The sequence below is a fragment of the Antechinus flavipes genome, chromosome 4 (assembly GCF_016432865.1).
Source record: "Antechinus flavipes isolate AdamAnt ecotype Samford, QLD, Australia chromosome 4, AdamAnt_v2, whole genome shotgun sequence".
Classification (NCBI taxonomy): Eukaryota; Metazoa; Chordata; class Mammalia; order Dasyuromorphia; family Dasyuridae; genus Antechinus; species Antechinus flavipes.
In genome coordinates, this window is record NC_067401.1 from 117,373,921 (window position 1) to 117,400,038 (window position 26,118).

Genomic DNA, 26,118 nt, shown 5'->3' on the forward strand with positions numbered 1-26,118 from the left:
GTGGGGCCAGCTGAGGAAGGGTGGAAAGACTAATGAGTGAAGGGATCGCAGAATGGAACATGCGCACTCATTCTTACTAAGTCCAGACCGAGAACATGCGCAGGAGAATTGTTTGGGGAGGCATTAGTTGGTAAATGTGAGCATGCGTGATTTGAGAGCCGTTATTCTGGGATTAGTTAGGCTTCTCCGAGCGGCCTAGGTTTGGCACGCCTCCGAGCCGTCGGTGAGTATGGGCCTAGGCCGGGGGTGGGTAGGCCCGAGGTGAAAGAGTCTTCCTTTCTCATTCGCCAAACCCTGTGGCCTTAGCCTAAATGGTCTCTCTGAGAGTTATAGGGACCTATGGTCCCCGCCCTCCTGAAAACGCCTTTTGCCTTTCTCTCTCTGGTCTTTAAACTCCTCCGCCGTGACGCGGAGCCCCTGCGACCCTTCCCCTCGGAGATGTTCGCCGCGTGCACAGAAGCGAGGCTGGCTTTTCACGATTGTATTAACGTAGTCCGAGATAGTAGACTAGGAACTGGAAGGGGCTTTGGGGCGACAAGGTCAACCACACGATTTCACCGGTGAGGAACCGAGCCCCAACCGAGCGTGCGACTTGTTCAGATCCCTCTCGGGTCAGGAGAGCGGGGTTTGGAAGTCTCGGGACTCCAAATCCTGCCTTCTTAGGACTATGCAGATTATCATGCCTGTGGGATGCCCAGCCGAATCCTCTGATAACGTTAATGAACCTGAGTCCCCATCGCCCACATCCCCCGGAGAGCCCTAGAGACTGTGGCTGGCCAACCAGCCCGCCACCTTTTTTGCTTTTGTTTTTTTCTTTTTCTGGCCAAGTCCACGTGTATTTATTAAGGCATTATGCTAAACTCTGGGGACACAAAGAAAGGCAAGACCCTTGTTTCAAGGAATTCACGTTCTAATGCATGGTATGTAATTACATCTACAATTAATAGATAATACTTGGGAAGCATTCTCAAAAACAGTGTGCACCTAATTATTTGGTAAATGGAAGATCCGACCTTTTTACACACACACACACACAAATGATTTTTTTCTAGATGATTCAGGTAGGCACTTATATGTAAGCTGAGAACAGACACAATTATTCTATTTTCCCATACTTTTGTCAGTGCCTTCTTCTGAGATTACCCCCGATTTTACATGTATACAGTTTGTTGGTACATAGTTGTTTGTATGTCCAACAGAACAGTATGGGTGGGGTGGGGTGAGGGTTTGGTTTTTTGGTTCTTTGTACCCTCATCTTTGCACAGTACCTGGTTCAAAGTAGGCATTTGATAAATGCTGTTAACTGACTGAACTTTTCTTATAAGGGTTACTATAGGTGCTAGGCACCTAAGCTTGGAAGAATAGTCAACTCCCCATATATTTTCATTCAACTTCATGGTATTTTGCAGTTGAAAAAAACAAAACCATTGCTTTGGGGGGAAATTGACAAGAGAATCTGATGTTCCAGACAAAGGAAGGAAGGCTTATCAAAAATTCTTTTTTGGTATATCAATCCTTATTCATATTCACTTTTTGTTTTTTAAATATTTTTGCATGCTTAAAATACATCAATACATTTCTGCATGTATTCTGAGAGCTTCTATGGAGAAAGAAACTGGCATTTGGCAACTAATTTGATATGTGTGATAGATTAGAATGAAAAGTCAAGGATGATACCAAGATTGTGATGTGACTGAAGTGACTAAAAGCTGACTGACAGGAAGAATGGTGGTATCCTTGACAATAATAGGAAAGTTTGAAAGAAATATATGTTAATAGGAAAAGATAATGAGTTTTGGTTTGTATATATTGAGTTTGCAATACCTGTGGTATTTTGCCACAAAAACAATAAAGTTTATATTCTAAAATGTGAAGAAGTTTCCATTTCATCCATAGTACTCATAATGATGAAGACACATCTGATCTTTTGATATTCTTCAATACTTTAAAAAGGCAAGGACAACCATTAGACATCAGTTCTTAATGCAAGTAATCAGTTGATTTTTCTAATCACCTACCTTCACCAACAAACTTCTGCCTCTAAACTCTGCACTCATTTACTAGTAGTTAGCGTACTTCTCTCTTATTACAGATTAACTGCCAATGTATTTATTTCAATTATGGAAGGAAGAGGAGAAACAGCATGGTGTTGAGGTTAGAGATCCAACTTGGCAATCAAGAAGACTTGGATTGAAATCCCTTATCTGATTGACTCTTCCTTGTGAACCTGGATATGCCATTAAACTGTCCCTGGTAATTAACTCTAAAAGACTCTTAAGTTTCAGAAGAGGTGTCATTTGTATTGATATAGAAAGCTTTCTTCTTGGGAGTTACCTATAGCAGAGAAAAGTTTCCTATAGCAAAGAATGCACATTTCCAATACACTATCATCCCATTTCATAACGAATAGACAACTTTTCTTTTAAAGAGAGAAAGAAATTATTAAAGAAAACAAATAAATTTTTGATGATGTTTTTAGTACTCTCTAAATAATATCTAAGAATTTTGAAGTTCTGTTTTTCTCTTCAACTTTAAGCCTGAATGTTATCACGGTTATATAATATTGCTAAACATGTGATTACTTCGTGATGTATACTATGTGTTTTTATTAACCCTTGATGATAATATGTAGGTATTTTCAAAGACATAATTATTTCTTATTCTATTTTATTCACTTTATAGGAAAAAGCTTGGTTACTATGTCAATAGTCACAATTCAACTTGGTCAGTGTGGCAATCAGATTGGTTATGAAGTATTTGATACTTTATGTAGAGACTTAAATAGTACCCAAGGATTCTGCTCTAAAAAGGAGAATGAATTATATCAGATGTCTTGCAAAGAACATTTTTTTAATGAGGAAAAGAAAGGAGGTATGTAATTAAGCTGGTGATGAACATTGAGAATAAACGCATACTGTTTTTTTTCCCCTAAAAATTTTACTAAATGTTGGCTCTAGAATACCAATTATCAAAAATAAAAGTTTTGCCTATTTTAGCACCTTAGAAAATGTCCAAAAATCTCCCTGTATTCATTTTTACTTTTTTAAACATTGTATACTTTGCTTACAATGGATATTCAATAAATGTTCCAAAGAAAATTTAATTTAAAATTGGGAAGTTCTGTTTCAAAGTGAAAACTATTAAATATACTTTTTGTTATGAATAGTTCTGTGTTTTCATTTTTATACTGAAAGTGTTATGATAGAACTTTGGGCTTATACTGATATTGTCTCAAAAGGGTATAGTTCTTGTTCGGTTCTGCAAATATATATTGTATCTAGGATATACTGCAACATATCTAACATATATAGGACTGCTTGCCATCTTGGGGAGGGGGTGGAGGGAGGGAGGAGAAAAGTCGAAATATGAGCGAGTGCAAGGGATAATGTTGTAAAAAATTACCCTGGCATTGATTCTGTCAATATAAAGTTAGTATTAAATAAAAAATAATAATAATTTTTTAAAAAGGGTATAGTTCTTCCTAATATATAAAGGTAGGGGATAATTATCTACTTCTCAGATACATATCCTGAATATGTAACATTAGTTGAATTACTGTTTCCTAATTGAGGTCCAGAGTGGATTCTATAAATGATCACTCTTGTGTTTAACTGGGAGTAACACCTGAACTTGTAAGCTAATTGCACTAAATTACATATATATAGTTTAAGCCTAGAAGCCTACTAGAAGAGAGCCTGTTAGATACTTCTATTTATATGCAGATACAAAAAATGGAATAGTCCAACCTATTTTCAAAGAGATTCTTAAACAGAAAAATAAGTAACAACATTTGTATTACTAAAAATAGTAAATACTGGGGGTTAGCTAGATGGTGCAGTGGAGAGAGTGAGGAGGACCTGAATTCAGATCCACCCTCAGATACTTAATACTTCTTAGCTGTGTGACCCTGAGCAAGTCACTTAACCCCAATTTCCTTGGAAAATAAATAAATAAATAAATAAAATTGGAAATGCTAAAAATCAGCAATAGGAATGCTAAACAATGGGAATAATGTGGGTAGCTAGTTGGTGAAGTGGATAGAGCACCAGCCCTGAAGTCAGGAGGACCTGAGGTCAAATCTGGCTTCACACACTTAACACTTCCTGGCTGTATGACCCTGGGCAAGTCACTTAACCCCAATTGCTTCAGCAAAAAAGAATAGGAATAATGCTGATATCTTTTCTGCTTACCTGATTTTCATACCAAAGTGAGATTCCCTTTTCTCTCTGGTCAAGTAAATTTCTACTCTGAACAAGCATGTAATTTATAATCTCAATTTATGATCCTTTATGACGCTAACTTTTTTTTGCATTTTGTTTTCCTTTTTATATTCTAGTTCCAGTTGCCAGAGCATTACTTATTGACATGGAACCCAAAGTGATCAGTCAAACATTATTAAAGGCTGCTCATTCTGGCAGATGGAAGTATGGTCAACACTCACATTTCTGTCAAAAACAAGGTTCTGGAAATAATTGGGCATATGGGTAAGAGTAATTTAATCAAATTTCACTTGAATTACTGGTATGCAGTTAAAGAATCTAAAGAAATAATTAATTTGAAATTGTGGGCTCAAGTAAATTTTAAATGCATTAAAACAGAGCTCTTGCTTTTAGACAGAAAGTAACAATCCTACTTTTACATTTGTGTCTCAATTAAGAATTTCAGGTGATTTAAGAGACTAGCAGTTTTCCCAGCTTCAAACTTCTAATGGCAAGGTAGGGAATAGGAACAGTTTGTTTGTAGCCTTTGGGTAAGAGAGAGAGAAACAGGTCTGGAGAGATTATAATAGAGAGGTATGATGAGATATAATAGTCAGGTATGGAATAAACATGGTTGGGAGCAATGGATTTGGTGCTTCCTGCTTGTTCAAAGCCTCCAGAAACTTTTTTTTTGTTCCCAGCTCTTTTTCTACCAGTTTCAGGGTTTAGGTCACCTGCTTCCATTTCTCCTTCTATCATCACTTTCTCTCTCTCCCTCTCCATTCTCTTTCCTTCACTTTTTCTCTCTCCCATCCCTCCTTCTCTCTCTCTTCTTCCCTTTTACCCTCCTCCCCCCCTCACACTTTTTCTTTTTCCTTCCTTCCCTGGCTCTCTTTCTCCCTTTCTTTCTCTCTCTCTCTTTTTTTCAAATCAGAAGACATTCCCAGGTTATTCTAGAACAGAGTAGCACACAGCTTATCAAAGTTTGAATGCTCTTGGGCAGATTATTTCTGAGTCTTAGTAAAAAAAAAAAAAAAAAAAAAAGATGAGGCTTATACTTTACAAAATAACCATGGTCTTCAAAAGAGATCTTTTCTGAGTACAAAATAGCATATAAAGTGCTTCTTGTTCTGTTCTTGAGCCCTTGGGAATATAGAGGCCTCTGGAGATTTTTTAAAATGACTTTTGCTTTGAATAACAATTGGGAAATGAAGCTAAAAAATCTTGCTTATATCTCTAATCCTTTCTTCTATTTTTTCTCATTTAAACACTGGAGAATTGGAAAGTAATAGATTCTTACTAATTTTCAAAATCTTTAGAGAGATTATCTGGTTTAATCCATTCATGTTAAAGAAAAACTGAAAACTTTTTAAGCCCAGAGAGATTGTTGTGTGATCCAGATAGCAAGTAGCATTGCTTTGACCTTTGATCTTGTTTCTCAATTGCCTGTGGGTTCTTACATGATTGGGGGACACACAGAAATCTAAAATAAAACCTGCATTTCTGTAAAAAAAAAAGACAAGCTAGGAATTTTTCTTCATAGATGATAGAATAAGGTAGGAATTCTAGAGTAAAAAACAAAATGAGGTGGAAGAAATGATAAAGTCAAGTTGGGGATGCCATTGAACTAGACCAGGGAAGGAGAAACTTTTTTTCTTGCAAAGGCCACATACAAATACCTAATTGGGTATCTATAACATTATTATTAGCGGGCCATACAAAATTATCAATTTAAAGAACTCAAGCAGTGGGAGATTATTCAACCTATGCAAATGATTTCATGAGGTTTATATGGCCCTAGGGCCAGAGGTTCCGCATCTTTGAACTAGACCATCACAGGCTGGGAGAAATGCCAGCCAGTAAGGAGGGAAGAACATAATAATGATAGCACTTACAAGTTGTTTTAAGGTTTATAGCTTTACCTATTAATACAATGTTACTAGAATAGTAAGTAATTATGAACTTTATCTGATTTTTAAATACTTTATAATAAAGAGTCTGGATATTGTCAACCTGAATAACATATAGAGAGCTTTGTAAAGTTCTGTCTTAATACTTATGGTTAACTGTATTAGCTTTTATATTGTAATTTCCCATTTAAGTTAAAATTTACTCAGATTTGTCTGTTCCTTTTTCTTTGTGTAGTTATAGTGTTCATGGGCCCAAGCATAAGGAATCTATCATGAATCTAATTCAGAAGGAAGTAGAGAAATATGATTCTCTAAGTGGATTTTCAACTGTAATGAGTATGGCGGGAGGTACAGGATCTGGTTTAGGAGCCTTCCTCACACAGAATTTAAGAGATGCTTATCCAAATTCTTTCATAATAAATCAGATCATATGGCCTTATGGAACTGGAGAGGTAAGAACATAATATTGCAAAATGTATTCATTGAAAATTCTAGATTTTTTTTTTTAAGGAAGAGGTTAAGAAATTCTGTATCTGTTTATTCTCAGTCTTCTTTAGAAAGTAATTCTTCTCTTTTAGGGGAAGCAAGGTGGCACAAGAGATAGAGCTCTGCCCCTGGAATCAAGATGACCTAAATTCAAAGTCCACCCTTAGATACGTACTGTGTGATCCTGGACAAATCAATTTAACTCTGTTTGCCTCAGTTTTCTCATCTGTAAAATGAGTTATAGAAAGAAATGGCAAATCACTCCAGTATTTTTGCCAAGAAAACTCCAAATGGGGTTGTGAAGAGTCGAACACAATTGAAACAATTTGACAACAACATCTCTTCTGGAATGATTGTATCAGCATGATTTGTTCATGAGTTAATTTTAACTTAGCTATGTCTGTTTAAAATTTTAGTCAATGAAACCTTTATAAAAACTGAAATATCTGTAATTCTATTTTATGTCATAAGACCATCTAAAAACATGGAATCTTAACACTTTAGAGTAGAAGGAGCCTTAGAAATGATTGAATCTAACTTATACATTTAAACTAAGCTCACATTTAACAATTCCTTGCAGAATTTATATGTAACCCAGTTTAGGAATCTCTAGGCTAATCAAATATCTCACAAAGGTCATTCAATCTGTTTCCCTGCATCTGGGAAAGAACTATACATAAACTACTTCAAATAAAAAGGATGTCTTTATTTTTAAAGCTATGTAAGAACAGAGATTCTTTGGCTCTTCCCAGGAATCCTTTCTCGTTTAATAAACATCATCAAGACACTTACTCAGTTCTTTAAATTGGTCATTTATCTATAAAATCATAGTTCATAATTTTTTCACTAGAGATAAAATATGGATCATCTGCTATAAAGGAACACTTCATGCAAACTCTGATTGAATTATCTAATCTTAATTTATCCAAGCAAAATAATTCTTTTCTTGAGACTTTTCTCATAGTTTCCCTTTCCTAATGTTTAAAAAAAAAATGTTTCTTTTCTTTGGGGAAGAGATTCTATCTATCAATTCCTTAAGAAGCTTTAAGTCTCTATACTGAGACAAGTCAATATAAGAAGTAACGTAGGAAGGAAGGAAGTACACAATGAGATGAGGAAATCATATTTGGCCATTTTTCTCATAGGTTATTGTCCAGAACTACAACTCAGTTTTGACTCTTTCTCATCTGTATCGATCTTCAGATGCACTTCTTGTTCATGAAAATGATGTGGTACATAAGATATGTGCTAAACTGATGAATATCAAACAGATCTCCTTCAGAGATATAAATCAAGTGATTGCTCATCAATTGGGAAGTATATTCCAACCTACCTACTCTTCAGAAGGCTCATTTCAGTATCGAAGAAATCTACTAGGTAATTTGATCATCTTAAATGCTTGTTTTTCAGCAAAAGATCCTATATTTTTCTTAAGAACATCAAATGTTATTTACCCTTTCTTCTGTTCTAAGGCATAAAATTAGTACAAAGATAAATTTCAATTTCATCTCCTTTAGTAATTTTTTATTTGAATTCCATCTTTTCTACTATAATTAAATTTCTCTCAATTTTCTGGTTTTCTCTGACAGTACCTCTCCCTGAGAACTTTAAGTGTTCTTTCTCTCTGTCTTCAATTAATAGGACTTTTTGTCCTCCTTTATACAGTGGTCTGTCATAAAGTTTTCTTTTGTAGTCCAAAACTTATGCTTATACCAATTTTTCCATCTTTCTCTCCATTGTTTTTCAATTTCAGGACATTGATCTCTCTAAAGGATTTTTGGACCTGCACTCAGTTTCTACTTATCACCTTTGTAACGCTGTAACTTCACAAAACTTTAATCATTTTCTGACCAGAGGACCTTCATGTTCACTCTTATCCCTTACTGTCAGCTTCCCCCTTAAAACTCAGTCATGGAGTTTTCCCAAATATAGAACTTTATACTTCACAAATTTTACCTCTCTGATTCCCTCTTATTGAACTTCATCTTCACACTACAACACCTATGATTTCTTAATCACTTCCTGTCATCCTAGTCTTTTAGCCACTACAGCATTATCTTCACTAGTGCTCTAAAATTGCTTGCTCATTTGACCTTCCTTGCCAATGCTCAATTCTAGGTAATTCTCACTTTGCAAATTTAGTCTATTCAGATTTGTGCTATTTCAATCTCTGCTGGCCTGTCACTGATATCAGCATTTGTATTCATTTTTTTACTAATTCCCTTTTCCATTTTCCATAATAGCTTTTTCAAATTTTAAATTCTCCTCAGACTTATCATTCCTATTCCTTACAAAAAAATGATCTGCATTCCTACTTTACATAAAACTCCATTCCCCTCAAAGCTCAGAATTTCTCACTCTTACTAATGCTTCCTTCCAAAGTGAAAATACAGAGCCATTCTCCTTATAAAGAATAAATTCTCTACTTTAAGGTTTGTTCCATCAATGATCCCTTGTTCTACCCTTGTATCTTCATCATTTTTATTGGCTCTTTCCTTTCTACATACAAAACTGTACTGTTCTTTATAAAAAAATAAAGTAAAAGATAAACGACCTTTCCCTGTATACCTGAACTACTAACCTGCTGAATTTCTTGCAAAAATCAGTTTATACCTTTTTTTTGTTTATTCATGAGTCTATGGCAATTTGGCTGAGATCTCTCTTCATTTTGCTAAAGCTATTCTGTAGAGCAGGGCTGGGGAACTATTCTTCGGCCAATGGCCATTTGGATATTTATGACATCATTCATGGACCATACAGAATTATCAACTTTAAGAACTCAAGCAGTGGAAGGTTGTTGTCACCTGCAGTTGCCTTGGCAAAGCCAGACCAGATAGATGATTTTGTTGCACCTTCAGTGGTCTTTTTTTCTTCTATTTTATTAAAAAAAATTTTATTGATACATTTTATCTTAACAAATTAGTCTCTTCCAGTAGTATCTTCCCATAAAAAAATTAAACAACATCAGCCCTGAAGTCAGGAGAACCTGAGTTCAAATCTGATATTAGACACTTAATACTTCCTAGCTATGTGACCCTGGACAAGTTACTTAACCCCAATTGCCTCAGGGGAAAAAAATAATTTAAACAAAACACTTGATAAAATAATTGTAATTGGCAACATGCATTACTTTACATTTTTGTAGCTTATTCTTTGTTAACATAAAGAAGTAGTTTATGCTTTAATAATATTAATAATAGTTAACACAGTCTGTTAGATTTTACTTTAGTGACTTTTTTCTAGTCCTCTTCATCTTTGACCTCTCTGCAATATATTAAACACTATGGAGTATCCCCTAATTCTTGAAAACTTTCTTTCTTGGGTTTCTATAACACATTGATTTTTACCTTTTTTCCTATTTTTTTCCTGCCCACTAAATGTAGCCATTTCCTCAGATTCTGTCCTTAATCATCTTCTCTTTCTGCACTCTCTCTAAACTTTCTCATAAACTCATATGCTTCAGCTATGATATTTATTCAGATGAATCCCAATTTACATGTCTAGCCTTGCTACTTCTGGAGCTTCTTTTACACATTTTCAGTTCTATTAAACAGCTCAATCTTTTTACCTTACACTAAATCACAAATTCAGTCTAAAACTAAACTCATTTTCATTCCCCAAGGAAGTCTTCCTCTTAATCTTTTCTGATCTGTTAAAGGTACTCCCATTCTCTTAGCTACTGGAAAATTCAGTAGTGGAATTTTAGCTACTGAAAATTCAATGTCATTTTTAACCCCTTTGTTTTGTCTCCATCTCCTTATCTGACCCTTAATTTCTGTCCAGTTCAACTTCCTCTTTGTTTCTGGATTTTATCCATTCTACTTTGGCTGCCATCACCATAGTTCAGGCCCTTGTTACTTTTCACCAACACTGCTTACATTAGCTTCCAGTCTCTTCCCATTCCAAGTCTTCCTGTATAAGACTGTCAGATTAATCATAAAATATAATAAATTACATCATTTTCCTAATCAAAACCTTCAATAATATCCTTTTCAGATTTAGTTCATCATTTATTAATGTTCACTATGTACAAGGCATTCTGCTAGATGCTGTGGAATAAACAGAAATGAACGATAGATGGCTCTTGATAAACTTGACACTTTCTGTTTTGTGCTGTTCTGGTTTGGAAGTGCTATGATAAAAATATACAAAACTAAGTACAATAGAAGCATAGAGGAGAGAAAGAAATTCTAATTTGAGAGCTTTTTGGAGGGAGTGGTATTGAATTATAAAATTTTGACCATCAAAGATGAGGACGAAAGGAATGATCTGCCAAGTAAAGGGGTTACAGTGTGAGCAAAGACAAGGAGATGAGAAAGTACATGATATGTTTAAGAAATGAAAAGAAATCCCCTTAACTGTGTCACTCAGTATAGAAATAAAATAATGGAAAAATCTGAAAAGTTAGGTTGGAGCCAGATTGTAGAGAATCTTGAATGTCAAACAAAAGAGTTGAGAATTTACATGCAATGGAAAACTATAAATGGATTTTAAATGGTCAATGAATGATTAGTCTGTTCTTTCAGCTAGCTCCCCATTACCTCTGGGATAAAATAGAGACTTTTTAGCTGAGCATTCAGGTTTGAAATCTATGATCCCATAATTCCTGACTCTTCTCAAAGCAAACAGAAGCTTACATATATATGCACATTCCTTCCTGGAGGAATTCCTGGAGGTATTTCTAATCCAGCTTCGTCTCTATCATATTTTCATATTTAGTTATTTTTCTTTCATTATATCTGTAAGCAAATAAAAATTCTTTCTTCTCAGAATGTTGCCAGGAGAGTGCATTAGAGAATTTTGCATGATAGAAAAGAAAATTAGCATTTATGCTCATTCTAATAATTTATCTTCGTTCATAGAATGTGTGCTTGGCACATAGTAGTACTTAATAAAAGGTTATTGCCTTGAATTACTTTCATTTTTTTTTTTTTTACTTTAAGTTCTCAGTTATTCATCTTCTAAATTTTCATTTGGGTTCTAGACCAGATACAGTTAGTTAGGGTAGGAGACAAGCAGAAGCCTATCTTTCACACATTGACACAGAAGGGCAAAGTCTTAATGGTCTTATACTAGTTATGGCCCTATGTAGGAGTGTGTTGTTGAATATTCTTGCTAGGTACTAATTTGACAGATTAGACATTTCCCTTGTAATTGTCTTTTAGTATCATTTATTTGAATGATCCTAGTCTTAGAAAATAAAGTACATATTTTGACATCAAATTGGTCAACTCAAAATACACACATGCATATTTGTGTACATTATATACATGCATATATACGTGTGTCACTATGTGTTTGGTGTAATAGCAACAATCTAGAATAATTAAAGTTTTCTCCCTGCCCCTTTCTCTAGGAGACTTGATGACAAGCTTGGTTCCACACCCTGAATTCAAGATGCTGGGTCTCCGTAATATTCCTCAAATGTCTGAAAACTTGTTGGCATACACTACCTTTGCTTGGGCTGGGTTGCTCAAGCATTTAAGACAGATGCTTATTTCACATGCTAAAATGGAAGAAGGTAAAAAAAATGTATTTTTTTAAAATATTCTCATAATTTCAGCTTTGAGAACCTTTAATATAAATAGATTTGGGCCATCTGGAATAGGACTCCCTTCAGCTAGAAAAGAGGACTCCTGCAAGAAACCTGGCAGTATTTCCCAAAAATCTCAATGATTTAATTGCTTTTTTCCCCTCCTTTTTATTCTGTAGCCCCCAAACAAAATTGTAAACCAGCTATCGACAGTACTATTAGATAATCATCTACTCCAACCCTGTTGTTATTCCTTAAATTAGCAACTTACATGACTGTTAATAGGTTCATTTGGGATTTTGATCCTATGTATTTAAATTGATTTGTCTCTGATGGCTTTATTTTTTAAATAATACATAATATCTCTCTTCTACGTCTACTATAAATCTTAATCGAAATGAAAATATTATAAGTCTCAAAACTAACAAAGTACATCGTCTACATATTTTTACTTTGCTACCTCTTAGATTTTCTTATTGTAGTATTTAGTTACTATTATGCTAGAATTTTGTAGATGTCTTGTAAAACACTCCCTAATTAATTTCTTTCCAAGTTAAGCATCGAAACAATTTAATGGGGCAAGGAAATAAGGAAGAAATTAGCAATACATTCTATTTAAATCCCTCTAAATTTACCCCTCTTTGTTTAACCCCTACATGTTTATACATCATTATTATAAGAGTATACTTACATTTTTGTGTGTGTGTGTGTGTGTGTGTGTGTGTGTGTGTAGGTATATATTAACCTGCTAATATGTATTGACAAAAGTAGGCCACAGGCCATTTTTCGTAACAATATAGGATTCATTTTATTAGCATAGCATAGCTTCCCCTATTACTGGGCATTTGAATTGTTCCCAATTTGTTGCTATTATAACTGTCACTGATGCAAACATCCTTTAAATATAGTCTCAAAAGTAGAATTATTGGCTCAGAGTGGAAGAGGTATTTAATAAAAGCAAACTCTTATTCTATGTGATGGAATTGTGAGAACTGTGAACCAAACTGACTTCACCTTGTGATTTATCCCTAGATCTAGCTCAGTTCCCTTCCTACTTCATTATGGTATGGTTCAATTCCTATTTTGTGAGAAAACGATTGCATTGTTTGGACCTAGCCCTGAGAGACTGGAAAGCTGAACCACTTCTACCTATTGCTTAGAAACAGGGTTTCTATTCCCCATATTCAGGGTCTAGTGTCAAACTGAGGAAGGCCAGATCCTGATTTGCTACATATTTAACATGCATTACTTAATAAATCAATATGCTCAGAAAGTCAAACTTTTTTCCTCAGTCATTTCAAATTCATCCTACCACAATTTTTGGCAAGCCAAGCTAGATTGAGTCAGGACTCTTACATCCAGGAGGACAGTTTTTCAAAAAAACTCCCTTAACTGAGGAACTTTGTCATGGAAGACTGTCTCCAGAGGTCAAACTCCCCTCAATTGCAAATTCTTCCCATAGTGCTGGAGGATAATTTATCCCAATCTTGAAAGTTTGGGAAGGATTATTCCCTTTGAAGAAATAATGGGCTTTTGATAATAGTTATGTACAGAAGTATTCCCCCTGAGGATAAAATACCTTTTTTTGCATAAAAATAAGAGGAGAATGAATTGTTAAATTGATAACCTTCAGGAAATTCTTATTGACCTGAAATTTCCCATACAGGTGTGGAAGGAGGGACTAAAAGATAAAGCTCTCAAATTATGCCTAAATATATAAAAATCCAAACAGGTCCCAAATTTGGCAGCAAATCAAAAGCTTTGAGATCTGATTTTCAGTAAGAGAAAAGGAGGCTAACCAGGTGTTTTTTAAAAAATATATATTGTCTATGTTTTTTTCTTTGAAAATGCAGGAAAATCTTTGTTACTGTATCATGTTCATTATTGTTTATAAATTCTGCTACTTTGAAAGATTTATAAGGGGGAAATGCCACCAAATAGAAAGACTGCTAAAAAGTGGCAGCCAAAGAATTTAAAATAAAATTCTGGGGAAGATGAATGAAGTTTTCATAGTTTCATACTTAAAGCAGTGATGCTGAACTTTGTCCCAGTAAGTAAGACTAACTTTAAGCTTTAAATGGGTGATTAGGTTTTAAAAAAAAATCCAGCAAGATACTTTGTCATTTCAATCCTGGCCATGGTGAGATTACAAAGATAAAATTAAATAATTGAAGGGAGGAAAACTTTTTCCTGGTTTGTAAAATTGCTGGGAAAAAAAATCTTAATACAGAGGTTTGGAGATATTAGAGATTGGAAAGTAATCATTAAGGAATTTATAAATTAATCATTTTAATATTGCAGGGGAGAACTTGTGAGACTTTGTAATTCCAGGAACTTTCCCCCTTATCTTTATCCTGTCTGATAAGGCACTTAGCAGAAGCTTAACATATATTGAGATATCTTAGTGAATTTTGAGGAACTACTTTATAAAATTTGTTTTAAGGAAAAATAAGAATTAAATAAATAGCAGATCCCTTTTCCATGAAGATTGATAGACATATATTTTATTGTAATGAAGAAAGGCACCTAATTTGAAAGTAATTCCAGAATAAGGGGAAAAAATTCAGTTTGTATTTTAAATATATCTGAAACTTAAATAACTGCTTCTTGTTAACACTTCCTTAATCATGAAAAGAGAAAAGATTGTTTAAGTTAGGGAACAATTTAAAAATAAAAGAAATATAGGGGCAGTTAGGTGACACTATATATAGAACATCAGAGTCAAAAGGACCTGAATTCAAATCCAATCTCAGATACTTTATTAGCTTTATAACCCTGTGTAACCAAGTCACTTAAACCCAATTGCCCTTTCTCCAAAAATAAATAAATAAATACATAAATAAAATTTAATTAAGGAATGGGAAGGGTGATTTACACTGAAGAGAAGTCTGAGATAGGGTCTCCTTCAATACTTCCACCATCACCTGGGCCCTAGACCCTAGACTCTAATATAGATTACTGAGTATAGATATTTACAATGACAGCAGAAGGGAGATGACCAGGAACTAGTATTGTGAAGACTGAAGTAGAACTTTAAAAGCTTTATATAACAGAAATAAATTAGAAGCAAGGTCACTAAAGAATATTGGAAAGAAACTATGTATTTGTAAGCTCTTAGAAATAGGATTAAAAGCGATCTGCCCTGGGGGCAGCTAGGTGGTGCAATGAATAGAGCACTAGCCCTGAGTTCAAATGTGGCCTCAGACACTTAAGACTTCCTACCTGTGTGACCCTGGGCAAGTCACTTAACCCCAATTGCCTCACCAAAAAAAAAGTGATCTGCCCTCTCCCCTGATGCTGACTGAAATCTTCTGAATTATATGGCAAGAGGAATTTAACCCCCAGGAGAGCAAGTAGTCCTCCATTGTCCATCTCTATAAAGGAAAACGATACAGATTGTTCTATCGCTACCACGGGAAAAACTATCTCTTACTCATTGCTAGCAAGAAACAAGATATCAGCATCATCTTTAATCAATTAATCTTTTATCTGCAAAATAGTTATCTACATACCCAGCTGCTTAAACTGACCCATATGGGCTCTCATAACTGACTGTGGAAATCATGTAGTTATGTTTACTATCAATAAATGTTTGCTTTGTATATCTATTTTTGTACCTATATAGCAGGGGTCACCTAAAAATTTTTCAGGTGAAAAGGAGTCATGAGTGGAAAGAGCTTAAGAAGTCCTGATCTACAAGAACTATCAACATTTCCAACAAGAGTTAAATAATTTAAAGCATTCACATCATCTCTCAAAAGAAGAAATTATATTAAATTACTTTAAGGGCCCTTTTTAGCTGTAGATCTCTGATTCTATGACTATAAAAAAGAAGTCTAAAGAACTCAGAAATCACCCTCACCAGCAAAACTTAATCTTGCCAAGCTGAGTAATATGGCAGCCAGGGATAGCATCTTGTAAAAGTTAATAGAAGATTATTAGTGACATTGCTTTATAAAATAATGAACAGTGGTGAAAAATAAGCGTGCAAGAAATTACATGTGAAATCTAACAGGGATAGATCACCCCAGGGGCATCCTTACATGAAAATAAAAAAATAACAATAAATTATAAATAGACAGGTCTGTTTGTGTTTTTTTTTTTTTTTAAACAGGATTATTTATTTATTTATTATGGCTTTTATAATTGCAAGACCTTTTGTTCCAACTTTTCCCCTCCTTCCCCCCACTTCTTCCCCTAGAAGGCAGGTTGACCAATACAGGTTAAATATGTTGAAGTATAAGTTAAATACAATATATGTATATATGTCCAATCTGTTTTGTGTTTCTGTAACAAATTGTTCCCATGACAGTGAAATCACAAAGTACATTTGTACTACTATGCTCACTTGGAAAATGGTTATAATCACTCTTATCTCACAGGTTTGTTGTTTACCAGAGGATGAAATGAAGTAGCATATGTAAAGCACTTTGAAAACTTTAAGGCATTATTATAAATGTTACTATTTACATCTCTTTCTCTGATGTGCTATATAAGGAAGGACAAAAAACAAGAGTTGCATCAGCTACATATAGTCAGTCAGTAGAAATCTATCAATATCACTAAGTAAGTCAGACTTACATTATCTTGGAAGAAGCCACACATACACATAATATATTTATACAGATTAGATACAATGTAATTTTTGAGGGGAAGGGCACTAGTCACTGTGGGAATTATAAAAAAGCTTCATTTAAAAGGTACTAAGTATCAGGAGGGCAGGAAAGATAGATATAGGTATGACAGACAGGCAAAGGCACAGAGATGGGAGTTATTTAATAAACACTAAAGGAATCCAGTTTGCTGTATAGTATGTATGTGTAGTATGCATGTAGGAGAATAATATATAAGACAGGAAACATAAGGAAAGATAATGAGTTCTGTTTTGGAAATGTTGTTTGAGATGCTTGCAAAACATCTCAATTTAAAGGTCCACTGTGCAATTGGTGATGTTGGAGCTCAGGAGAGACAAGTAGATTTATAGATATGGACATCATATACATAGAGATAGGGAAGCTAAGTCCCCAAAAGAAAGTGCTTAGAGAATGAAGAAAAGAAACCAAGGCTGAACTTTGGGGGACACTGTGGATAGAAATAGCTTGGATGAAGAGTCAGTAAAGGAGACTGAGAATAAATGTTCATACAGATAGAAGAAGAGTTTAAAACAATGTCCCAAAAATCCAAAGAGAAGATAGTTTCCAGAAGAGTCGTAAGTCATTAGTGTTAAATGTTGCCAGGAGGTCAACAAAGTTAATGAATGGGAAGAGGTTATTGGATTTGGAAATAAAGAGATCACTGGTAACTTTAGAGAGCAATTTTAGTTGAATGATGAGTTTGGAATTAAAAGGAATTGATTACTAGGAGTTGATAAATGAGGTAGAGAAAAGTAGAAACAATAAGAATAAACACTTTTTTTCCCCTATAAAAAAGAGAGAGATTAAATGAAAATTTGAGGGGATGGTGGCATCGATTTTTTTCAAGGTTGGGGAGAATTAAGGATGTTTTTGGTAACAAGAAAGGAACTAGGATAAGAGTGAAGGTTGGGAGAAGAGAGAGTGAGGAGAGAGTGGAAGAGGGGGTGGACAAAAAGAAGATGGGATCAAGCAAACATGGAAGGGCTAATGTTGGCATCTTCATTAGCTTTTGGAAAATATGTATGACCTATAGTGCTATTTTCTAGGTGGATGTTCTATGTCAATGACATGGTAACCATTGCACCAAGCCCTAGGATATTAACAGCCATTAGAGTGCTCTTCATGACCATGCAAAATAGTTTGGGCTAATTCTTGTAACAGAGAAAAAAAATTACCGCAATATGCATAATATCCAGACTAAGACATGGAGATAGTTGGATGGACAGTCCTAGATATTGTATAATTAGTAACAATAGCCTGAATAAATACTGTAGGTGGATCTGGGCCCAGCATTGAAGGAATGATCGTGGACTGGATTATATTGGGGAAGCTACAAAGCATTTTCAATGATCCCAGATTGCTCACTGATGAAGAATCTTTTCAACATCAATAAAAGTTTATAATGGAATGCTACATTCTTCAAAAAATCCATGGAGGTGACCCAAAGAGCCGCAGAGAGATATGTGTTGGGAATAGATAATTGAACATCCTATTGCAAATGATAATTTGCACGCAAGAACTATTCAGGAGATGTATAAGAGCGAAAGATAGGCCAGTCTTGTAGTGAGAATGAAGGTTAAAAGACATGAGCATTATTTTAGAAAGGCCTCCAATATAGAGTATATATAGATAATGGATATTTCCCATTAGAAGTTATCTACATTATTGATGTAGTTAACTGTGATATTTCCCATTAGGAGTATCTGCATTGTTTGTTAAGGTCATAAATCCATTGAAGTTTTACCATTGCTCTCTTTCCTTAAGACTTTATTTTTCCCCTTAGGATTCTTTTAATTTTCTGAGTTCACATTGAATCATTTAATCACTATTCACAATTTTATTCTCTATTTGTGTGCTACTTATATACTAGGCATGCAATTGATTTTTGTGACTTTACTTTATATTCTTGAATTAAAAATTACTGAAGCTATTGTAATTCTGGGATTTATCTCTGTTTTTGTTTACAGGGAATGATTAGTGCTTCACTAATTATAATGCCTTATGGTTTAAAATATGTCTGATTTGAAAAATATCCATATTGATGTTTGTTTTTGGTGGATGCTTTCTCATATATCAAAATCATGATTATTCTTTTTCTCATTAATGCGATAAATTATGTTGATAATCTTTCTTCTTTTTAGTTTTACATATTTCCAAGGAGAATTAAATCCAATTCAGTCTCTACAAATATTTCTTTAAAGTAACATGTTGTATTTGCCAAGATTTTCTTTAGAAGTTCCATATCTGTTCTCATAGATATTCTATATAACACATTGCTTGTTTGGTCCTCATCACATTTTGGAATCAAATTAATTAAAACTATATTTGCCTCTTTAAGAGAGGAGTTTTTTCTATATTTTGGAATACTTAATGTAGGATAGGGTCATTTCTTTGAAAGTTTTGGGAACATTCTTCCATACAGTGAGTCCAAGTACCCTTCTCATCTCTATCCCTACTCCACTCCACTACTCATGTAATTCTTCAAAGAATTTTCTTGTTTTGTTGAGACAGTTTTAGTAATTTATGATTTTATAGATGCATTTCCTCTTCATTGTTGTGTTTGTCAAGCCTGCAAATTCATTAATATGGAGAACTCTGCATGAGGAACTTATTCCAACAATACAGATTGGCATCTGCTTTTCAGTGTATAGTGTTAGAGAGACTGTTATGTAAGTTTTGTGGGTTTAAGACATTAAATGATGTCCCCTAGCCAGTATGTAAATATGAGGCAGGACATATTTATTATCTCCTTTCTTGATTTTCTGTTTAAGTGGCCTGATTTATCAGTTGAATTATTTCTCCATTTTTTCTCTTATTAGTAAAAATAAAAAAACAAAGATTATAAGAATAAATTTAATGTTAACCAAATTTCTGCTAAGTCCAACTTTATTTTCATTTTAAAAATATTTTTACACTATTTCAACCTAGGTGAAAAAGGATATTATACAAGAGAAAGTTCTATTCAAATGCCTCATTGTGGTTTGAAAGATCCCTGAGTTCATGAGGTTTTTGCTAAGTTCTTCCAAGCTGGAAAGAGTTGGAATGAGGACCTACTTTAAAGACTATATATTTATGAGATGATTGAATATGTTGCTCACAACACACACTTCACATGGCTTGTGGGACCCTTTCTTCCACCTAGCCAGATCTCTATTAGAGTCAGAGAAAACTCTAGAGAAAATAGAGACCAACTAGAGACCCCAGACATGGCACAGATCCAGGGGGTGGGGGTAGGGAGGTCTTAACCCAATTTCTGAGAATCTTTATCAAAAAGCTAGACTTGGAAAGTCTAACTCTTGGAAAGTGAGGTTATAATATTCTCAGTTTAAAGAAACCAACTGATCAGCACAGCCTATAGTTCACCCTAGTCTTGGTTCTAACCAATAGGTGAGAGAGGAAATGGACTTTCCCTTCACATTCCCAAAGTCTGGATTTGAACAGAAAGTAGAAGTATAATCTTTCTATAACTTCATCTCTGTTGTGTCTGAATTGAAACCAATAACCCATGCTTGTCTTTCCATAAGCCCTTCCCACTACTTGAAGAAATTATACTTTGCTAATTGAATCAGGTGATATAAGAGGCTGATTGACTAGTAATAATCCTTTCACAAATAGTAAGAGGTAAACTCCCTGGTTTTTGGTGGAGAAAAAATGGGAGACATAACATTTTTTTTCCTCTGCCCAACCCCTCCAACCAATATTATAAATAAATTGTTTTTGTATTAAACTTCATTGTCTGAAATACATCTTACTTGAATTAAAAAAAAAAAGGGGGGGGGGCTGTTTGTCATCACCAGAGAAACAGCCAAACCAGCGAGGGGTAGGTTGGGTTTCTTTGTCAATAACAGCTCATGAAGAGGGACAGCAATCTGAAATGGTGGAATATATAACATATGCTGATGAAATCATGGATGTTTAAAGAATAAGTAATTTTCAACTGTGTTTTTTCTGTAATTCTTAATATTTTGATGTTCATTTCATCCATTTGTAGTGTTGAGTTAAATTTTATAAGTCATTCTAGGTTCATGGTAGAAGGATTAAAAAACAACCTCCTCTATTTATGGAAGTAAAGTTTTACTAAATAATCAAAAGTTTACAAAAAGCATCTACAAATACCACCCAGTATTTTTGTCTAAAGGTAAATGGAAACTAATACATTCACTCTCTGTTAAGGTATTAATTGGCAGGTCCAACCACCTTTGTCGGGAATTCCTGCCCTTGAGAACGGACCTTCCAATAAGGATCCCCATTTTAACACTTCTGTAGCCAATTTGGTCATCCTACGTGGTAAAGATGTGCACGATGCAGACCTGGGTAAGCAGAAATCTTTGTGAAAATGAAATTCTTTTTCAACATATTTAACAAGTATTGGACTACCTGCCTGCTAAGAGAGGGAGTTGGGGGAAGGAGGGGAAAATTTGGAACAAAAGGTTATGCAAGGGTCAATGCTGGAAAAATTACCCATGCATATGCTTTGTAAATAAAAAGCTTTAATCAAACAAACAAACAAAAAACATTACACAGTTTGTTCAACCACTTCCGAATTGACGGGTATCCTCTTTATTTCTCATTCTTTGCTATAATAAAAAAGATTAATATTAAAAAAAGAAATACTTTTAATAAAGAAGATGAATATAAACCAACCCAAACCTTTTGGAGGAGGAAACGAGAACAGGTTGGAGGGGTAAAGGAGCAGGAAAGTAGCTAGTGTTTGTTTCTGTGGCGAAATGGAATTAGTGCACATGACCTTAAGTTTTCTGAAAAATTGGCTTTATAGTGTTGCTACTGGTATTGGCTCTCAGCTCCCTGGCAGGTCTCTTGTTTCAATTCTGAGTTGATGAGTTCAGCAGTAGTAAATTGGCCAGTCCATGCAGTAGTATAAAAGAGCCAAGCAAGCTCTTTAATAAACCTTCTATTAAAAAAAGGCTGGGGGGGTGGGGAGGGGGACAGGACGGGAAGGGGGGGGAAGAGAAAAGAGGTCATTTAAGTACATCATAGTTGTGTATTTTCTCATTACTGTTTATATTGACTTAAGAATAGATCAGGAATTTTTTGTTATGTATAAAACTAGTTAGAAAAGAGAAGTCTATTAAATGATCTTGAACATTAAGAAATAATGATGGAGAGAATAACTTGTGCTATTTTCTATAAAGGGGGTTTTAAAGATCCAGCCTTATACTCGTCCTGGCTCCAGCCTAGTGATGCCTTCAGTGAATGGAGAACACAGCGAGCCTTTAACAAATATGAGAAATCAGCTGCTTTGGTCAGCAATAGTCAATTTTTACTAAAACCTCTTGATACCATCATAGGCAAAGCTTGGAACATGTTTGCTTCAAAGTAAGTAAAATAAACTTAAAATAACACATTGGCAACTTAATTACAGGCCTATGAGTCTTTGCCACTAGTAATCACAATGTGTAGTCTATGTGGTTTTGAAGGTCAGTAGTCATTCCCACGTACATCCAAGGATTTCTAAACTTTAGTTGTGTTACCACTGCTGGGAGAACATCTTTAGGTGGTGAATGGCAGGGCTTATGTCTGGCCAGCAAGCACACTAAAATAACAAGACTCATAGACCTAAACTTAACCCCTAAATTCTTCCTTCTTTCTGCCATGGGAAAGCCAAACACCATCACCTTTTGCATGTTGCCATTTTTGTGACTTCTTTACACTTATCCTAAATCATTTTAGCCTAATGTAACCCAAATTAAAAAACATCTTATGTGATGGGGCATCTTTGGGGGTTTTGTTTTTTATTGTCCTGGTTCCCATACCTCAGTAGTTGGATTTTTCATTCTTTACCTTAGTAAGTAGGATTGATGTGGCTGTTTATAGAGTATAATCATAGTCCAAAATGCTATCCTAAAATGCATCTGAAGACTTATATACACTATGTAGACATTAAGTTATATCCATCTTTTTCATGGACAATAAACGGAAAGGTGTGTGTATTCAGGGTGTTTGTGTCAGTAAAAAGAATGGTGAAAATTATATGGATGTTCTACTTAAAAATGAAACTAGAGAGAAAAAAGTCCCTGGTTTTATTTGTAACTGTGGTTGAAATCATAGAAGTAGAAAAAAGATATAAAAAGATTTTTTTTTCATTTAAATCATATAGTATTTAATTGCACCATGTGTTTCTTTAAAAGACATTATTACCCCAGGGTGAAATGAAATTTAGTGACTTTTGCACCTTCTCCAACCCATTAACCTCCCAAGTTCCAAAATGATTGACAGATATGGAATACAACCAGCTTTTCTTAAGCACTACTTATATGTGTTCATTATAAGTATACCTTGTTTTTATGTCATAACTCTATCCCTGAAAAGCTACATGTGAATTGTACAAAATATTCAGAAAGCTTGTTATTGTAAAGTATCTCATTTATAAAAGGAGGAAAAAGGTCCCAGGTGTGCAAATATGTTTGTAGTAGCTCTTTTTGTGATAACAAGGAATTGGAAATTGAGTGGATACCATCAGGTGGGAAATGACTGATTAAGTTATGGTATATGAATGTTATGGAATATTATTGTTCTATAAGAAATGATCAGCAGGATGATTTCAGAAAAGCCTGGAAAGATCTACATAAACTGATGCTTAGTGAATTGAACAGAACCAACAAAACAGTGTACCTAGTAACAGCAAGCTTATATGATGATCAACTATGATAGACTTAGCTCTTAGCAGTGTAGTGATCTAAAATAATTCCAATAGACTTGAGTTTTTTGTTTTTGTTTTTTTTTTTTGTTTTGTTTTTTTATTTTATTTTTTTTTTTTTAACAAGGTAATTGAAGTTAAGTGACTTGTCCAGGGTCCCACAGCTAGGAAGTATTAAGTATCTGAGGCTAAATTTGAATTCAGGATCTCCTGAGTCCAAGACTGGTTCTCTATCCACTGATCATCTAGCTGCTCCAACAATTCCAATAGACTTGGGATGAAAAATGCCATCTGCATCCAGAGGGAGTACTATGGAGACTGAAAGAGGATCAAAACATACTATTTTCACCTTTTTGTTGTTTGTTTGTTTTTTCTTTATCGTGGTTTTTCCCTTTTGTTCTGATTTTTCTTTCACCACATTACTAATATGGAAATATGTTTAAAGTGATTGTACATGTATAAGCTATATCAGGTTGTTTGCTGTCTTGGAGAGGGGAGAGGGAAATGAGAGAGGGAGAAAATAATTTGGAACATAAAATCTTACAAAAATAAATGTTGAAAACTACCTTCACATGGAATCAGAAAAATAAAATATTATCGAAATTTTAAAATGGAAAGGTATCTTTTTACCATTAATAATTCTCCTCTCTAATTTCCTTTTTTTATCTAAACTCACTTAACCAGCATTGACAATCTGTGGCACATGCCTGACTGCCCCTTCCTCCTCTCTAGAGTAAAAAGCAGCTGTTGGTAAAATTTGTAAAGAATACTGAGCCTTCAGACAAGAAGACCTGAGTTCAAATCTAGTTTCAATTGTGTGATTTTGGATAAGACATTTAATCTCTTTCTGCCTCAGTTTCTTCACTGTAAAGTGAAATATAATAGTACCTACCTACCTCCCCACAGTTGTTGTAAGGATCAAATGAGATCATATTTGGAAAGCATTTATAATATAGTGCCTGACACATAGTAGGTGCTTAACATTTGCTTATTTCCTTTCCTTCTTCTAGTTGGTGTTGTACATACTTCTGGAATGCTAGTTCTTTGGCCTACAAGTTTACAATTTTTAATGTTCAAAGTAAAAAAAAGAAATGAAAACATATTATAGCCCGGTTTTGAATTATAATATGCTTTAGTTCTTTCCTTAATATCTTATTTCCCATTTTTTTCTACCAGAGCTTATGTTCACCAGTATACGAAGTTTGGAATTGAAGAAGAGGACTTTTTAGACAGCTTCACAGTATTGGAACAAGTTCTTGCCAATTACTGTAACCTTTGATCTTGTAATAAACGGACCTTCAATGGAAGAAAGTATCTTTGAAAAGTTATGGATTGAAGTCTTTATAAATCATATTTCAAAATCCTAACTTACTGAAACATCAAATTAGAATTCAGATTGTATTCTGTATATAAGGGAAAGTAGGAGATTTTTTACCAAAAAAAAATTTTTTTTCAGTGAAAACATTTTTGATGAATTACTTATTACTTTGAAAGGAAAATGGATGCTTTTATAAAATAATCTGAAGAATTGTCACAATGGATGCTATTACAAATAGTACATTGGTTCTAAGAATTATTAGTAAAAATATATTCTGCCTTTGCTAACAATTAAAGTAATTTCTTTCAAGTACCAGCTTGTTCTGGAACTTTTACTATTTAATCAAAAACAATTATGAAAGCTGCACTTGCCTAATGACAATGCTGGATATTTAATTATGCTTAAATTGGAATTCTAGAATAGAGGTAATCATCAGTTAATGAATACTGTATGCCACCGGAGGGCACTGTTGTCAAAGGCCTTAGTAGAATGTGGGCTTGCCTAAATTTTTCACTCAATTGGATCAGATTAAACTTCTGTTTCAAAATAAGGTTTAGAATTATGACAATTAACCTAAAATACCAAAAGGGAATAGGTGACTGCTTACTTTATTTTCACAGGGCTTCATTTTTTCTTAAAAACTTACTAGTTATCGAAGAATAACTTTCAATTTTCATTATAAACTCCCCCTTTGATAACCATTTTAAGAGTATTTAAGATGGGGAGAAGGTACAATTTTAATCTAGTCAGTGCTCCAAAATTTATATTGACATATTAGAATGAAATACTGTCTATATCACACACACACACACACACACACACCCTCATATAAAACCTTATTTCTCTTTCAAAGAGACATCATTTTAGAGGAGTGGCCCATATTTTTACAAATATACAAAGTAGATGCTTCAGTCAAATGTCAGGTTGCAATAGAAGGAAACAAACTTTTCATTTAATTAGAAGTTGGGACTGTCTTTTTTTCCCTTCTCTACCAAAGTGTCAATAAAGTAAGAATTTGTCATTTAATTGGGGAAAATGTTGAGCAAGGAAGGTTAAAAAAAAAAAAAAAACAACAGTATTAAATAATTGAAAAAGATAAAAACAAGCTTTGAAAACTAACAACTCTCTTGGAAGGGGAATGACATCTAAAAAGCATATCATATTTGATACATTGAGAAATGTACAGTGAAACCCACATAGGAAAATTCACCCTTTCTGCCAAATCTACCAGTAGCCACTTTTTATTTGACTAAATGACAGTATACTGTTTGACTAGTTTCTTCCTTTTCTTTCCATATGGAAACAATTACCTTTTTTTGCTGTTTTTCTTATCAACTGTTGCTATGATTAAAAATATTGAACTATATCTTATTTCTAAAG

General features: G+C 34.2%; 1 protein-coding gene across 4 annotated transcripts; it reads left to right on the forward strand.

The window, feature by feature from the left end:
- The first annotated feature begins 133 nt into the window (after nucleotides 1-133).
- Nucleotides 134-26,109, forward strand: TUBD1 (tubulin delta 1). 4 transcript variants are annotated; one of them, XM_051994123.1, is made up of 10 exons: nucleotides 134-223; nucleotides 2,093-2,253; nucleotides 2,683-2,871; nucleotides 4,337-4,484; nucleotides 6,345-6,561; nucleotides 7,741-7,972; nucleotides 11,952-12,116; nucleotides 20,936-21,076; nucleotides 21,916-22,099; nucleotides 24,597-26,109. In XM_051994123.1, the coding sequence occupies exons 3-10, from the start codon at nucleotides 2,700-2,702 to the stop codon at nucleotides 24,697-24,699; spliced, it is 1,362 nt and encodes a 453-aa protein (XP_051850083.1). In that variant the 5' UTR covers nucleotides 134-223; nucleotides 2,093-2,253; nucleotides 2,683-2,699; the 3' UTR covers nucleotides 24,700-26,109. The 4 variants fall into 4 exon arrangements, with proteins under 4 accessions (XP_051850083.1, XP_051850085.1, XP_051850084.1 ...); XM_051994124.1 differs by lacking the exon at nucleotides 134-223 and adding an exon at nucleotides 248-920; XM_051994125.1 differs by lacking the exon at nucleotides 21,916-22,099.
- Nucleotides 26,110-26,118: the final 9 nt, after the last annotated feature.